This window comes from Empidonax traillii, unplaced genomic scaffold (assembly GCF_003031625.1).
Source record: "Empidonax traillii isolate 1590-97213 ecotype Southwest subspecies unplaced genomic scaffold, ASM303162v1 scaffold94:size1391941, whole genome shotgun sequence".
Classification (NCBI taxonomy): Eukaryota; Metazoa; Chordata; class Aves; order Passeriformes; family Tyrannidae; genus Empidonax; species Empidonax traillii.
Window position 1 is genome coordinate 878,772 of NW_020955287.1, and position 17,665 is coordinate 896,436.

At 40.3% G+C, this 17,665-nt stretch overlaps 2 protein-coding genes across 15 annotated transcripts in view; one reads left to right on the forward strand and one right to left on the reverse strand.

Moving 5' to 3' along the window:
* The window catches only part of GREB1L (GREB1 like retinoic acid receptor coactivator), a 139,438-nt gene extending 131,678 nt beyond the window's left edge, over positions 1-7,760 (forward strand). For all 10 annotated transcript variants that reach the window (XM_027881749.1, XM_027881752.1, XM_027881751.1 and 7 more), the window contains 4 exons: positions 91-232; positions 1,296-1,496; positions 3,271-3,409; positions 5,020-7,760. In XM_027881749.1, coding sequence (XP_027737550.1) covers positions 91-232; positions 1,296-1,496; positions 3,271-3,409; positions 5,020-5,183 — 646 coding nt within the window. In that variant the 3' untranslated portion in view covers positions 5,184-7,760. The remainder of the gene's footprint in view (positions 1-90; positions 233-1,295; positions 1,497-3,270; positions 3,410-5,019) is intronic.
* Positions 7,761-8,405: 645 nt separating this feature from the next.
* ESCO1 (establishment of sister chromatid cohesion N-acetyltransferase 1) overlaps positions 8,406-17,665 on the reverse strand; it is a 33,660-nt gene continuing 24,400 nt past the window's right edge. For 2 of the 5 annotated variants that reach the window (XM_027881761.1, XM_027881762.1), the window contains exons 9-12: positions 15,768-15,857; positions 12,996-13,139; positions 11,933-12,120; positions 8,930-9,404 (exon numbers count right to left, since the gene is read on the reverse strand). In XM_027881761.1, coding sequence (XP_027737562.1) covers positions 9,257-9,404; positions 11,933-12,120; positions 12,996-13,139; positions 15,768-15,857 — 570 coding nt within the window. In that variant the 3' untranslated portion in view covers positions 8,930-9,256. Of the gene's footprint in view, positions 9,405-10,423; positions 10,582-11,932; positions 12,121-12,995; positions 13,140-15,767; positions 15,858-16,450; positions 16,574-17,665 lie in introns of those variants that run through there. The other 3 variants (XM_027881760.1, XM_027881763.1, XR_003571017.1) reach the window with 3 other exon arrangements.

The following is a 17,665-nucleotide window of genomic DNA, read 5'->3' on the forward strand; positions in this document are numbered from 1 at the left end:
ACCGGGGCACTGCTGCAGTGGGTGTGTGAATGCTTGCTCGAGCACAGCAGCCACACAGCTGGCTTAGTGATCTTGTGTTTTACCGTCCAGGTATTTCTGTGAAGATGTAGATTTTAACCTGCGGACGAACAGCAGTGGCCTCCTCATCTGCCGCTTCAACAACTTCAGTGTCATGAAGAAACACATTCAGGTGGGAGGACAAAAGGACTTTGTCGTTAAGCCAAAAATCATGGTGAGTGTGGAAGTATGCTCCGAAAATCAGGACCTGTTTCCCCTCGAAATAATGAATTCTTCAGTCTTTTAGATTTATTTTGTCCTTATTTGACATCTGATGTTCATGGCTTACTCTGTGGTAGGGCTGCCACATCAAAAATAGAAAATTATAAATATTTTGCCACTTATAAATTACTAATGAAAATCCAATTAGAAGATGGACTGGAATTGGAAAGGGTTTGGTCTAGCTATTCAGTGGTATCTCTGATGGAGGGAGAATTTGCAGACATACATTCTGATCAAAAGCAGGCAAATTGTACCGAACTCAGTTTAAAAAATGTTAGCACAACCACTGCTTTATGGAGCTTGCTAGTTTGTGATGACTTTCAGTCCTTGCACTTCCTGACAAGAAGAGGCCTGAAGAAAGGCTCTGAAAACTGGAACCTTTTGAAATCTACCCAAGAAATCCAAGTATTTATAAAAATATACCACATATTTTTTACAGAGTATGTTGCACCTATGCCAGTTTTAAATGGAGATGTATTTCAAAGGATTGGTTTTTATTTAAGAATGTTGTAGTTTGTGTTTCTGGTAGTTTTAAACACATCCCACACCATCCTTCTTTTAAAAAATCACCTCCATACTTCAAGATTTAACTGACTAAACCCTGGTTTTGAGTATTTTTGAAAGTAATTTTCTGATTTTCTTTTTTCTTGTGGTTGCAATGGAATCTGTAGTGATGGACTGGCCTATGAGAAAACTCCATAGAAAACATTTTTTATAGATGACTCCACACAAGGAATCTGTCATTTCCTGTAATGCCCAGGAGTAAGACAGGATGAAGGCAATTCGAACTCCCTGTTTTCTATCCCTTTTTTAGGCAAACAGATATCCACAGAAGTACTTAGCAAGTAATTAAGTTATTTCTATGCTGTGGTGCTGTCAAATTTGATGACTTTTGATCCTTTCCCCCAGCTTTCTCTCTCTACCTGCTCTGTCACGGCGATCCCTTCCCCGGGTAGAGGAACTCCTGCAGGGCAAATACACTGGGTTAAAAGGGGTTCCCCTTGGTTTCACTGCAGGTTTCGGACAGCGTGGCACCAATAATGCCTCTTCAGTACGTCTGTGCCCCTGACAGTGAGCATACATTGCTGGCAGCCCCGTCTCAGTTCCTCCTGGAGAAATTCCTTCAACATGCGACATACAAACTCTTCCCAAAGGCCATTCATAACTTCAAGAACCCGGTATTGGCCATCGACTGCTACCTGAACATCGGGCTTGAGGTACAAAATATTTACAGGGATAATAGGGATGAGTAAATGCAAACCTTTACTTCAGTACCTCTCTTGTGTTGAAAACCCCTTCTATTGGGAAACTTCAGCATCAGGAGTAGCATTTGAAGACTTTGGTCTCAAGCAGATTCTGCTATTGGAGGTCAAGGACCAATCCACTGGAGGAGCTGGCGATGAAGCCTCCAGCTGGCTGGTATGGGTAGAGACCAGAGGTCTGCGGTGAACTAATGTGACTGCTGGATTATGCCAGGTCCTTCTCTTGGGTCACAACAACCCCATGCAACATTGCTACAGGCTTGGGGAAGAGCATCTGGAAAGCTGACCAATGGAAAAGGACCTGGGGATGCTGGTCAACAGCCAGCTGAACATGAGCCAGCAGTGTGCCCAGATGGGCAAGAAGGCCAGTGGCATCTTGGCCTGTATCAGGAATAGTGTGGCCAGCAGGACCAGGGAGAGAATCATCCCCTTGTACTTGGCACTGGGGAGGCCAAACCTTGAATCCTGTGTTCAGTTTTGGGCCTCTTACTATAAGAAAGACGTTGAGGTGCTGGAGTGTATCCAGAGAAGGACAACAGAACTGGTGAAGGGTCTGAAGCACAAGTTTTATGAGAAGCAGCTGAGGGAGCTGGGGTTCTTTAGCCTGGAGAAAAGGAGGCTCAGGGGAGACCTTATTGTTCTCTACAGCTATCTGAAAGGAGGTTGTAGCCAGGTGGGTGTTGGTCTTTTGTCTCTTTTGCCAGGTAGCAAGTCATATGACAAGAGAAAATGGCCTTAAGTTGTGCCAAGGGAGGTTTAGATTGGATTTTGGGAAAAATTTCTCAGTGGAAAGGGTTGTGAAGCATCGGAACAGGCTGCCCAGGGAAGTGGTGGATTCACCATTCCTGGAGGTATTTAAAAGATATGTAGATGTGGCCCTTAGGGATGTGGTTTAGTGGTGGGCTTGGCAGTGCTAGATTACAGTTGGACTCAATCATCTTGGATCACATGGATCCAAAATAACAGTGGGATCTCAATAAGTCTAACCTAAACAATTTTATGATTTTATGATTTGTAAAGGAATTGTGTCTGTCTGAAATAGTGTTTCATACAAAGCAAAAACCTGAAAGCAATGCCATTCTTGACAGAACTTGGTATTCATCTGTTTTTACTTCTCTTTTTATGAACACAGGTTTCTAGGGAAACTAGGGTTTTGCAAACACATCTTAGATGTCTGTAGGTTGGGAGATGAGAATTTTTGAACCCAATGGCCAGTTTGAAGTGGGTCTGAAACAGGGTGAACATCTAACAGGGGTATTGTTCTGACAAATTTTATGAAGGTCAGTGGTAACGTAGAGAAGATACACAACATTTATCTCAGCACTGAGACACAGGAGAGCTGCAGTGCTGTGAACCACAAGCTTCAGCAGTTTTAGTACCCACGGAGTTGCTTACTGTGTTTGACAAATGTATCCTTATTGGAGCTACCTACGCAATCTTAACAGTCATTATAAGCAGGTAATTTTTAGGGAATGAGAAAATGAAACTGAATTGCAGAGTGCCCTGAAATAACATGTTGCAGACCTGGTGACCAAATCAGAATCTAGAAGTTTGTCCCTCACGTTATTTCCTCGGGGAATTTGCTCAATACTGTAGTCCTCATGTCTGTATTTTTACCAGCACTACCTGACTCGCCCGTTATCACTAAGTTCTATTCCATTCCACTTCAAGGCATCCTCAGACCTTTCTAACACAGAAGTGCTTCCTCTCTTTCCCCTTTCTGTTCCAGGTGGCTATATGCTATATTAGTTCTCGCCCGCACTCAGTCAATGTCAACTGTGACGGGGTGTTCTTCAGCGGACTTCTGCTCTATCTCTGCGACTCCTTTGTTGGTGCAGACCTCCTCAAGCGGTTCAGGTTTCTGAAAGGTAATCTCACTGCTGGGCATCCTCGGTGTTTTCCTGCCAAGTAATAATAGCGTGGAGGAAAAGGGAAAGGCAGAGGAATAACCAACTCTGTTAAACAGCTCCATTATTTTCACAGTTAGTGCTGCCATTTTTTTCAAAATAAATAGATGGAGTGGTTTTTTGGGACTGTATCAAACTGTTGGTAGTAAGCACAAGTAACTGAACCTTAGGTAAGCTTTGACAGATTACACTCATTAGTGTAATCTGTGACATCAAATTAAATAGGTGCAGAAAAATCAGAATCCATGGAAATCAGGCAGTGAGTTGTGCAGTCAGTTTAGAGCATAGGTATTACTGATGAGGATAAGAAATTCTGCTCTGACAGTCAGTCTACGAGGGCAACAAATCTTCAGTGCTGCAGATGGGACAGCTCTTAACTGGAGGATTTTGGGATCTACCCCCACCAGAATTTAATAAACCTCATAAAGATGTTTCTTCATCTTTTTGTCTTAATACAAATGAAGCACAAATTGCCACAGGTATTCAGTAATGCTGAAGTGTGTTGCAGAGCTCCAGTGTGTGTGTGGTGCCATGGCTGAGCTGCTTCCCATCTTGTGCTTACTGAGGATGGTGCACGTGCAGGGGTGCCGTGGGGATGACCCTCAGCCAGTCCCAAGAACTGAGTTTTAACATTTGCTCATTCACCGTCTTTGGGCCTCCAGGGCAGGGGCAGAGAAGGAGGGCAGAAAGATGTGGTGGGGGTTGGTCACTGGCCACTGCCAATTTCCCAGAGCTGATGTGTGCTGAATGCAGCCAGAGAGGCCACTTTCTCTGTTGTTTCTTGGGCAAGGGGTGGTTTCTTCACAAGAATGGGCCATGGATGCCTGGTAGGAAAGGACCTTCCCTTGCTTCAAGTGAGCAGAGGAGGGATCTGAACCAAAACTTTCAGTATGTCAGGTGCATGGGCTGGAGCACAGAACAGAGCAAGCCCTGAAGGTGTCCAGCCCTCCTGCTTGTTAAATGTCCACGTGTAACACCAGGTGAAAGAAGTTTGCACATTTGTTAAGCCACAGAGAAATGAGGGACTCTTATAGTGCTTTACCGAGGGCAGATCTCATACTTAAGGAAGTCATAGCAGATTTTCTTAAGTCAGCTGTGGGACTGGTTTGGCTTAGTACAGCTTCATTACTGACCTTGTACAAACCCATATGTTCCATGAAACAAACAAACAAAAAGTAGGCTTTATTCTTTTGCTATAATTAGTAGTAGTAATGTAAGGATCTTGGATTCCAGTTAATGTTCTCTCTGATATTAACAGCTGATGATATTAACACTGGCTGATTGTCAGGCAGTGAAATTCTGTGATACGGAGTAGACCCAACACCATGCTTGCTTTTCCCTGTCCGTGCCTTCCTGGAAATTCACAGAATTCACAGATGGACACCATTTGCTGTTGTCCTGAGGCTCACAGAACTGATCCGAGCCTCGACTGGACGGTTGTTGATAGACCCTTCTAATACTACTTTTTTCCTCCATAGCAGCAGAGATTTCTTTGAAATATCTTAGGAAAATGAATGAAGGAAATGAGTTGATATTGTACCCTGAGAACCTAACATGCTTTTCAATTGAAGGTGCCACCCTGTGTGTCATATGTCAAGACAGAAGCTCGTTACGGCAGACGATAGTCCGGTTGGAGTTGGAGGATGAGTGGCAGTTCCGGCTTCGGGATGAGTTTCAAACTGCTAACAGTAGTGATGATGAACCACTCTATTTTCTTACTGGACGCCATATATAAGCCTTGCTAAGACACCGCTAAAGAAAAAAAGAACTTTTTTTTTTTTTTTTTTAAAAAGTACAATCACTGTGGAGCAAAGTGCAACCAATATTTATCTAGACTGCTCTAAAGGATTCCCCACAATTCTGAAGTAGGCTTTATTCCTTGGGATAAATTACCACAACAGTTATGATTTAAAGGATCTTGGATTCCAGTTATTTTCACACCAGTCACAACTGCCGACACTAATCACACAGCCAAGCAAGCTGTTGGATCTGGGAAGAGGATGTTGTTTGGTTGAAGAAGAATCCTTTTAATAATCAGCTGATTTAGGGGAAGAAGCTGCTCTCCTCTTGCAGCTGCTAGCTTGAATGTGTTACATGAAATGCACCCCAGCATGGGGAATTTATTGAAGATAGGTGGAGGAGAGCCCACCGTGTCTCTTCAGCTCTGTGCTGTGGTGCAGGAATACTCAGGGGTTTGAAACTACAATATAAAGTAGATATTTGTATTAAAAGGAATAGTCTTGTTCTCTGTGCAGTGTTAGTTTAAAATTTGTAATTGTGTACGTATTGAAACTGTCTTTGGCAAAATTTCCACAGGTGTTCAAAGTTTACTACTTAAACCTGAACAAATGGGCATGGCAGGCACTGTGCACCTCAGTTCTCCTAGAAATGGTATTTTGCCCAGTAGGCACCCCCTCCTCAACTCCAGGGATGAAGCAAAGGCTTCTCATAGCCGCTCTCTCTTCACTTAGAGGCCAGAGTAACTTCCCAGCAAATCACCTTCAGTTTCTCACTCTCCTCAGAGCTCTGGAAACTTGCAGTCCATCCTCCTTTACGTATGGAAATGTGTCCTCCCGTCTGTTAGGTGCCTTTGTGGTGGGCTGTATGCAACTCACTCTCCATTTCCTTTACACTCAACTCCAGGTGGCTGCAGAGCTGGGATTAGGTCTGTTGTACCCATATAGGAAGCAACACACCAAGAAATGTGCAGGACACTAATAGCAGCTGGATCCAAGAGAAACTGAAAGCATTCTATAGCAGCTCCAGGGGGCAGAAGTCCGAGGGAGCTGGGACTGCTCACGAGAGACTCTCCAGAAGCAAAGATGTGTGAATGCATCACCTGACACCGTCACCCCTGTAAATCTGTAAATACTGGTTATGCAGCAGCCGCACATTATTCTACTTATAAGCGCAATACTTAGTGATCCTTGTTAAGGTGTTCTGGAAGGAACTCGGTGCCCTTGCATTTGTTTGTCAGGGTTAAATCATAGCGGTCCCCTGTTCCCCTCACACAATTGGCAGGCATTGCCTTGATGAGGTTTCCATACACACACAACAAAAATAATCTTTCTGCACATCATGGCCCCTTTATTAAAAGGAAAAATGCAGAGTGTTTTTTAAATGCTATTAATGAATATGAATTTACTCCCCAAAAAGCAATGAAATTACCACATCTGTATACCTGACCTGCAACTCATTGGAGAAGGACCTGCCAAAGCTGCATTTTTTTAATGCATAGAGTTAACTAAGCAACTTTTTTTATCTTGTGAAAAGAGATGTTTTTTGTAAACATTAATATATTTGACAGAGGCCAAAGGAAAATGGTTTGCATATGTCTGTGTTGATGTAGCATACCTCCGATGCTGTAAATTTAACAAATTTCAGATGAACAACCCATCTCTGTAAACTTATTTTTTATTTTCCTTCATACACAACCTGCCTTATCTATTTTAACACTGGGAAGAAGCAGGGATATAAAAGATGCTTCTTGAAGCGCTTGATACAAACATGAATGTATTCCAGTAGTTCTGGTTTTGCCGGAAAGGCTTAAGGCCAAGCCCGAGTCTTAGTGTGGTTTAGAAGTGTCAGGCATTACATGTTAAAAAACGGTTTCCTTTTTGTTTGCGTATTTGATGTTTGCACTAAGTTCTTAAAATTCCAGGTGCTGAGACTACTAGGAGGAATTAGCCTGCTGGTGAAGCAGTGCAAAATTTTCCTGAAGGTTGAGAGTGCATTTAGAAAATCAGTGTATTTGCCTGCCTTCACCAACAAACAGTAAACCCATTTCCTCAGCGTTCTGCCCTGCAAAAGGAAGGAGTTTTGGTAACGCTCTGGCCAGAGCGCACTACACCAGCCCAAACAGCACAGGCCTGTCCCATGGAACACTTTAACCGGCTGCCTGTGAATTCCTGGGAAGGAGACCCTTGTTTGACGCCAGACGATTGCTATTCCATTTTGGTTTTAAGCCTCACCATCAAGGCCATTCTTATGAATGTATTAAATTGGCTAGCATTATATCTTACCTGTAGATGTTCTTGTCTATTCACAGGTTAAAACTGAATGTAAACTAAGATTTAAAGAATCATATGCAGATGCTTTTTGCTTAACTTATGTAATTGCTTTTTGTGACTTTTGGAAGAGGGTTAAAATGTTGCTTTCCTAGTGTAAAGTTTTCTTAAACAAAAACTCGGTGAATTTAGCTTCACTAGTCAGTCTACCTCATGTTATTGTTTATGAACTGAAGCTGTCTGAAGTTGTGGCTGTGGTATGTTTATAATGTGCTTTCATTAAATTTGATTATATTAAGTTACCATTTCAGACTGACTGTCTCTTAATGGGTACTGCTCTTGCTTTCCAAGCCCACCACAGGATCACTTTTAGATTTCCAGTGAACCCGCTGCACCACCTTTCTGACCAAGCCCTTTACAGGCTGCTCACAATCCCCTCAAAACTTACACGTGGCAGCTTGGAAACAAACAGACTCTACAGACCAGAATTCATCACCATTCTGTTCCAGCTTTAAGCACTCTTGAGTATTGTTTCAGAGGTGGTGCGAGTTCTTTAGCTCTAGCCCAAGGTTAAGGACAGTACAACATAAACAAGTGTATCCTACCTGCACAGGGGTTCCAAAATTGAAACAAACTGTAAGTTTAACCCTAATTCTTTCCCATCTTACATTAGAGTTTTAAGCTATTACTCAAGGCTGAAGGCATCCCCTCTCACCTTACCACAAACCCTGTATAAGGATGGTAATGATCTGGAGCTACTGGGGCACTGATCCTTGGGGTTTGACACAAATGCACTGTCGTTAAGGGAATTCTTATCCAAGCAGGTTTGAATGCCACAACTGTGTTATCCAGAGACTGCATCAAAACACACACTGCCCTTAGCCACTTTTTTCCCCCAGAAAAAGTATGAAATACACTAAAGATTCAGTCACACTTAGCATCATACAGAGTAACTTTAAAAAAAGCTATCAAGTATTTTATTTTTAATCTATCTACATTATGTACAGATCAAGAAAGGCCACAGCAGTTTTTCAACATACAAACCCTTTAAAAGAGAGATTTATGAAGGAGTGACAAGTATCAAAGTGAAGTCCACTAACAAAGGTATATACTCAGTACAGTACTTGAAGAATGACGAGTACACCAGTCCTCAGGGTTTTCATTCCACCTTTTACTCCACTAGGCTGGGGGAGAAGGGGATGGGGGGCACAACAAGATTCTGATGCTGCTGAGACCAAGCAGGTGCCCTGGCATCTAGCAGGGTACAGGATGCACCCCAGAAGCCACCGTGCAGTCCGTGAGGGTTGATGCCCACCATGACTGTACTGTAACACTTCTTGCCTCAGTGCAAATGGGCACAGCCTTGAGCTCTGTCAAACAAGCAACCACAGCAGTGGCTCCCCCGGCTGCAGGAGCTGGGGCAGGAGAGCAGTTACAGTACCGGGAAGCACTGGTATATCACCTCATTAAGAACTTCAGCACGTACTCGTCAGCGAGACTAGAGTCTTTGCATTAGTTTACAGTCCACTATGAACAATTTTCTGCTGCATGTAAACATGACTAACTAGATAAAATACAATCAAACTTCTGTAAAAGTTAATAAAATATCTTTCTTTTAAAAAAACAAAGTTAGCCTATTACTGCATTGTTTACAATTTTAATAAAATAGTACAACCTTTCGGTTGTTACCAGTCCTGAGTTCACTGTTATAAAAATGGCCCTGGCTTCTGCTGAAAGTCTGCACCCACTCAGTGCAGTTTGGCAGAAGTCTCCCAATAAAAATGGAATTCCTTCAGAGCAGTCAAGTCTGGTGCTGTCCATTGAGGAAGTTGTATACCAGGAACTGGCCGGTGCCACAGTACTGTGTTGCAAAGAGTTTTCCATCAGGAGTGGGGTCGGAGAAAGCGATTTCTTCCTTACTTAAGTATGAACCATATATGAAGTTGCTCCTGTTTAAAAGAGGAAAAAAAAAAAAAAAAAAAGAGGATTACCCTCAGGGAACAAAAAAAAATTTTTATGCTACTAGGCCACAAACCATTAAGTGGCACAGACACTGAAAAGGAAGAAACTCTATTAGGAGGAGATGGCTCTACTTACAGGATCTATCTCCTTCCAAACAGCAAGGAGGATCACTTGATCTGGGAGGAGTTTAATAAGGTTCTGGTGTTCTAGAAGGATTGTTTGTACAGTATGATTGCATCAAGAGTTCAAATTCAGAGGTTTTTTTAAACAAAAAAGGATTGAACTCATTCCAAACATTTTTTCATAGAAAAGAGACTGATGGGGTTGTGACTACAATCACTAGGAACGAAAACACAAGCTACAAAACAAGTTGGGGTGATGATGGAGGGGGCTGAAAGGACCAACCTCAAGGCATAATTCCTTAATACACATTCAGTAATAACTATACAAAAAGAAAGAATCAATTTGCTGAACTTCATGAGAAATATTTTATGCTTGTTTTGTTCTTATTTTAAGTAAGAATGGGAATCAAGAGATACTGTTCTACTTCTCTGGCTCGCTATGTGAGCAAACTTAGAAAACCGAACTCAGGCTTTAAGACCTCAATTAGAGGAAGGAGGAGGTAATGTTTATCCGTGAAAACAGAAGAAACTCCCTTTAAACTCAAGGTTTTTAGTTTCTATAAAATAAACTTAAATGCAGTTGAAGAGGAAGTATAAGGTTCATTCGTATAGACATCTCCATTAAATACTGAGAAAAACATAATAGGAACAGAATCTGTTTTAATCACTACCAGTTTTATTCCCTTCTCTTTCATGTATTTAGGAAGATGATTTTTCAAGGTTCTTAGATTGTCTGACTGGGTTTTGTGACTCTAAGTCAACTGTGAAAGCTTGAGTGAAATGGGGCAGACATTCTTAAAATGGACCTAAAAGTCTGCTATAATGCCTTCAACATTTAGAAGTCAGAATTTAGATGGCTACCGGAATCATTCCATTCAAAGTACTTTTTGCTACGAAAGACATTTAGGTTGAAGTTTCACCAGCTGCTGAGGGGATCTAACTGCTTACTGCCATCCCAAATTAAGTCTCACTCCTTTCCTTTGCCTTCTGCAACTGTCTGGGCTCCCTTGTCTACGCCTGCTCTAGAGTTCATCAGACCTTTCTACAAACCAACAGAGCACCAGAGTAATGCAAAGCTCTTTTTGGTGAATCTGTTTTCTACTAAGGCAGCAATGAGCTACTGGAAGGCCAAACAAGTATGAGAGCACAGTAAAAGGTGAGGTGCCGTGCACAGCTAAGAGCAAAACTGAGGCCTCACTAGCTGCAACAAACCATAAAATTGATTGTAAAAATCCTTTAGGATTGTAGCTGAGGGAACAACTCCAGCATCGATTTGGGGGAGAGATCACAGAGTCACAGAATATTCTGAGTTGGAAGGGACCCAACAAGGATCATCGAGTCCAACTCTTAAGTGAACAATCTCTATGGGGATCGAACCGGTGACCTTGGCATTGTTAGCACCATGTTCTAAATCTTTCCTTTAGAAACAGTTTATAGGAAGCTACTATTAAACATAGTAAACAGACTGTTAAAAAGTTGTCAAAAATATAACCAAATAATCAAGTTACTATGCCCATCTAAACACAGTTTTACAGTCAATAGTTCAGACAGAACATGATCTGGTAAGAACTTTCCAGTTGCTCCACCAGCCAGGCAAGATGCACTCTGCAGAGCAGAACAGTTTTGCTAAGCTCTCCAAATAACCAAGAGACTGAGGACTGGCAGAGACATCAGTATCTGTGCTACAAAGTGCAGCAACATTCGGGCAGTGCTTGGCATTACTCAGAACTGATGTTTAAACTTCTAGGAAATGACACTGAAAGAAACCTAAGGTTTGGAGAGTCCACATTTTTAACATATAGTAGCACAGATGTTTGAGTCTTTTTATGGATCTAGCACTTAGCATTCAGTTGAATACATTCATCACTAGCTACTAAAGTTCCATGGAAATGGAAAATATCTCATAAGGCTCAGTGAACCTGAGTATATATTTAAAAAAAAAACAATACCCAAACCACAACAGTTGGAAGCCACCAGACTATATCAAATAGTTTGATGCACTGGGTCTCTGGTCCCTCCCTCCTTTCTACCTCTAAGGAATGGAGTATCAGCCAGTGGTTCAGTCCCAGTCTGTAACACTTGGGTAATCTCACACTTCGACCAAAACCAGTCTTGCATCCTTCCCTCATAATTATCCTGGACGAACTTCTCCACGCTCACTGGAAGTCTGCCAGGTGACTCATTACAATTGCACTTAAAGATAAGTTACTGCAGAATTACTGATGTCAGTTACTGAACTCCACCTAATACTGGAACTGTCAACTGTGCTCAAATCTACATTCCCAGTATCACCAGTAGCTTGAAAATACAAGCTTGAGACACACAAAGCAATAAATGGCTTGGACTGAGTTCTATCTAAACCATGTGTAACTGAGGAACTTTTTAAATATTACCTAAGACACTCTATCATCCGAGAAGCAATCTTCTTTCGACGCATCATGCTGAATACCCATATTCGGCTAATCCCACAAATAGCAGGCTCTGGAGAGGTGGAACAGCACCACGCTTTCTGTCGTTCGAATATGACCTTCTCATTTTCTGAACTGACTTCTGGAACCTTCTCTTCTATAACTCTGTAGCCCTGCAGGTGATGTAAAAAAAAAAATTGTCTCTTTATAAAAGCATCACTAATGACTTAAAAAAACAATTGTCATTAATGTTATTTCTTTCAGTTAAACATACTTAGTTGCTAAAATGCCTTACCAAAAAAACTGTACATTTGTGTCTCATTTAATTTCTCTTAATTGTATATTTGTGTCTCATTTAATTTGCCTTAACAATTTCAAAACAGGAAGAGATGATAGAGGTGAAACAAAAGTATCCACCTCAAAAGCTTCTCTGACTTCAAATAATAGCAACAAATAATCCATTTCTTACTAGCACCTGTGTTTGCCTCAATTTCTCTGACTTTGGCTAAGATTGTTTTGCTTGTTGTCTGCTACTCCCAAGGGACACTCGAAAAACAGTAGGACAGTTTACAAGGGAACAGACAGAGTATGTGACAAAGTTCTGACATCACTGTTTAGTACTGCAGCATGACTTCTTGTCCTGCCCTCTGCCTCTCTGTGCTGCAGAGCTGTTCGTCCCACTGTGATTCAACTCAGTCATACAGAACTCCTGCTTCTTCATCCAGATTGGATTTCTGCTGGGTAAGGAGCTGAACCTGCTTGTCAACAAGCAAGAGGAGAGCCAGAGCTGGCGCAACAGCAGAGAAAGAAAAATTCCACCCTTCGGCTATAGCAAGTTCTTAGATGAGCAGGTTTGAGCCAAGAATGACACCATCCATGTGCCTCAGCTCAGAGTCAACCATATAAAAATGAGTGACTACATTTCAGAATGGTCTACCACCCAAAGTCTCTTCCTCTGTGGAAAAGCCATACATGGAATTCTTATTTGCTATGAAGAACAATCACTAAGCACAGGTACAGATCGCCTTTCTCCAATTCAGTCACTTACCCACTGGATATGTTCTGCAATTAAACAGCCGATAACTTTTTTGTCATTAGAAATAAAAAGAAGAGTTTTAGTTCTAGAGTAACACATGAGTGGAGCTTGCTGGAATCCCAAGTCATTGTCTACCATTTCTCTAATTTCTTCGACCTGTCAAAATAAGTTTAAATGCAGTGTAAGAAACACATGTTAATGTACATTTCTATAAATTTACATTAAAATCACAGATTTGCAAAGACGGAGAATCTAGATCTAGAATACTGAAAGCTATTCCAGAAGTTAAGGATTATCCTAAGCAACTTGCAACACACCGGTCCACAAAAATGTTCATTAAATAATACTCGTCTGGAAAAAGGAAGAGTAGAGATCTCTCAGTCAACTTCCATTAAATTCAAACATGAACGGTTAAAGGTCAATAGAGAAAATTCAGATAATCAAAGTGTGGAGTCTGGTATTTTAGAAGTAAACGAGACCTACAGGGTAAGTTAAAATAGTTTAGTTCAAGACTTTCTGTTATTTTTTAAGTATTTAAAGAACTAATCCATTAAGGGTTTTGAGCGCATGAGAGCTGACAGTGCCAAGGCAGGTAGAAGATGCATGCACTTATTGTAAAGGAATAAGTAACTGTTGTCTCTTTCCCCCAGCTTCCTACTCTTCCACTGGGTTTGCAAAGAATAACTGAAATTAAGAATAAAATTTTGTTTAATATTAGCAAGTTTAGAAGAAACAGAAACTTCAGCATGAATGCAAACAAAAGCTTATGGATGAGCTGGTATTTTACTGGTGGATTCTTGTACCTACAACTGGATACTGGAAGCAGCTTCTATCATTCCTCATCTTCTGTGAGACAAATAAGGTTGCCTTTCCCACGTGGTGCATTACATGGCATAAGCTTCTTGCATGCATGTTCTAATCATATTAGTAATGCAAAAGTAGAATTACTGATGCTGTGAATATCACAGAATGGGTCAGGTTAGAAGGGACCACATTGGGTCATCTGTTCCAATCTCCCTGCTCAAGCAGGGTCATGCTAGAGCACATGGCAACAGATTGCAATCCAGACGGTTCTGGAATATCTCCAGTGAGGGAAACTCCACAGTCTCTCTGGGTGATCTTTTCCAGTGTATGGTCACCCACACAGTAAAGAAGTTCTTCCTCATGTTCATATGGAATTTCCTGTGTATCAGTTTTTGCCCCTTAGTACTGACAAAATGGAAACCATGTAAAAAAAAGCTTTAAAAATAACTTTTAAAAGACATGGTATCAGTCACTCTTGATTTTCTCATCTAACCTTCAGGTACCAATCATTTAATGACAAGTCCAATTACCCAGTTGGAAACACTTGAGTAACCATTCTTGAAATCAGGCATCCACAGTGGTGACAGCTGTTAAATTCTCTCAACTTTAACCACACAGAACTACAGAGAACTCTATCCTAAATGGCTTAATTCACTACAATCTTCCTTTCCTCTGCACCACTTAGGTACTCTTTTTTCTTCAGCCATTATATTAAAAAATTAATGTGCAACAGATGTACTAAAATTAAGATTATACTACCAGAGAAGCAAAACTAAACAAATAAACTCATCTGCATTAAACGCTGTAAAAAGAAAATTCATAGTTTCTTTTTCTTTTCAGTTTAATAACTTGAAAAAATTCTAGTCAGACTAAAGAAAAAAGTCCTTCAGTCGTGCCACCACCAAGAGCTCTCTTGGGCGTCAATTCAGCATTAAGAGATCCCTTCCAACCTCAGCCATTCTGTGACCCTGTGACAGTGGTACTGTAAAAAAGTTCCTGTTAGTCACAGCAAATCCCAGGCTAACCAGAGTCAATGACAGGTGACAAATGTAATGACATATTGAGATGCATGAACACAGGCCAGCCAGCAAGACACCACAGTACCCTCCGGCTCTAAGTCTCGGCTAGCGTGCTGTGTACAGCTTTAGAGGGTTTCAGGAGAGACATGAGCCATGGCACAAATAGAAATAATCTATAGGAGAGCAGGACAATGAATAGAGCTCTAAAAAACCATTACTTAGGAGTACAAACTAAAAAAACCAGCACATCCAGTCAATTTCCTCAAAGTAAAAAAAAACATCAGAGTTTGTTCAGGCACAAAAAAGCTGTGGCAAAGAGGAAAAGAAGGATGTTTTCTATAGCCACAGCAGTGTGATTAGTACTAATGAGTTTAAATTGCAGTATGGAGATTATGCTGGACATTTAGGGTAAAGTTCCTAAAATTATGGATTCACTGTAACAGAACCTGAAGAGGTCAGACAATTGCCTAGTGGTAGAACTTCTAGAAAGTTGTCAGATGCAACATAACTTGAGTAGATCCTGCTTTGGACATGGGAATGGACTAGACTTTGAGGCCACTTTCCAGATAAATCTGTTTTCATTAGAAAGTCACCTAGAGAATGGTGCCTGTGTAATAAAGTTAGTACATTTCAGTTCATTTAAATACAGTAGGAAGTTTATATTACAAAAAATATCTGTCAGACATTCAGCAAGTATATTTTAAAAAAGTATTTTAAAAAGTCAGTTGGTTAATACTGTTCCCACCCCTACTCAGGCCCTTCTTCTCTATGAACAGAGCAGCAGCACTTAAAAGTGAGGTATCTAACCTGTTTGTGGAAAAAGCTACAGAACCATTGCAGTCTTGAGTCCAACTTCAACTGTACACATGTAAATTATACAAACTTTACTATGGACATTCTCATTATTTACATGAAAACATCAAACAAACAAAATATACAAGTCCAGTCCTTTTCACCATACCTTTTTAAGTGCATACTTTGGGTCATCAGGAAGAACCATTATTATCTTTCCATCAGGATATTCAGCCAAAATTCTCTCCTTTTTCCAACCCTAAATAAAACAAACACTTATCTAAACCATATACAAGACATACTTTTACAAACAGAAATGGCAAATTATTGCTCTAGACACTGAATTTATGCAGAGATTTCACATTATTTAGCATCTGCTTTGCTAGAGAAGGAAACTTCAGCTAGCTTTCTAAAAGAGCACAACAGATAAAACATGATGTTATTTATACAATAATTTACACAATAACCTAACTGTATCTAAAAACAATTCATGAGAGTGTCTTCTAATTTCCCAACTAGATTTTTTTCCCCCAGGACTGCAATGCAAACTCAACTTTAAAACAGAAGGAGCAAAGTCAGCTCACATAACTGATTTCCAAACCTATGTAAATATTTTTTTCGAAGTCCAGTGAATGGGAAAACCCTAAGTTTTATTATAAGATTTCTTTTTAACATAGTTACCTCCACAAATACACACTCAGTTTTAAAAGTTTGGCATGCGAAAGACCTCCAGGAGGTTCTAAGTGAACTGATTGGCATGCAGTTGCCCAAAATGTAAGGAATAGTTTATTTTGTTACTGATCATAACTGTTAAAGCCACAAGAAGGATACTAGAAAAAAATTTATAACTACCTTCTAAGAATCTAATAGGGAAGGAGACTACGTTGTGTGTATCTGAAGTATAAACATACTCAAAAAAATAGAGGTAATTAACTCTTCTTCAGATCCACACTCGTGGTGAATAATGAGCAGTACCTGCATGGAAAAAAACAAAACAAAAAAAGCCACTTAAATCTAGCAAGATGGGACTGGTAGATATTAGAACTCAAGTTGCTTTGATGGGACCTAAAAATACTGAATGCAGAAGTAACTTCAGCCACTAAAAAGGCTGATCTCCAAGTCTTACTTCAAAGCAACTTTAAATAAAAAAGTTTTTGAAGAAACAATATTGATGGAATAATTCTCATTGAAATCTGTACCTTCCCACAAAATAATGTTCGACTAAAGACCAAACAATGGAATTTGGCACTGGATGAATGACATATATACTACCACGAAAAATGTTAAAGTTCAGCGTTATAATACTTGATCTGTGCCTCATTTTACTCATACTGATTTTACTCCCCTACACCAAGCATGACATGAAGAGAATAATTTTAGAAATTTATCTACTTGCTACCAGCCCTGGAACTATTTAAGTGTTAGTTTAGCAGCCAGCATGGCAATGGTTGCAACACAGACACCATTTTAATTCTGTCTGTTTTTCTTCTCAGTAGTAGTTGTACCAACGAAGATCCTGCTTGAATTTATATACATTATGGTCTGAACACAAAGGACAGTAAACAGCAGTATTAAAATACTCAGGAAAGTGGAGAAGTGCAATTTGTGGGATTGTGATGTGCCTTTTGAGACTGTCAGAAAAGGCATCAAAAGGTTCAGGCAAGGATTACTGTTCTCCAATCTCAAACCCTACCTCTCTCAAATTTTTGTTCTTTTCTGCCTTTTGCCTTGCTGTTTGCCCTGCAAGAGCTTTTTATAGCCTATTTTAAACCAACCGTGACAATCACTCAGGAAATAAATACAATGTGCTTGATAATCCTGCCTTTACAGCATCCAGACTGTTGCAAGCCTAATGCAGAAAATTCAAAACTTAATTTTAGATTAAGGTATCCTGTTAATGTTATAGCCAGGTATTTCTACAAAATGAAATCCCATAAAAAATGAAAGCACTTCTGAACATCACAGTGTTGTTACATTTTTAAGAAACAGTATATTAGCACAAGCCTAAAAATAATTCTGTAAAAATGCAATAATTGACTCTAATATGTAGGATTCGTTATTTTCATT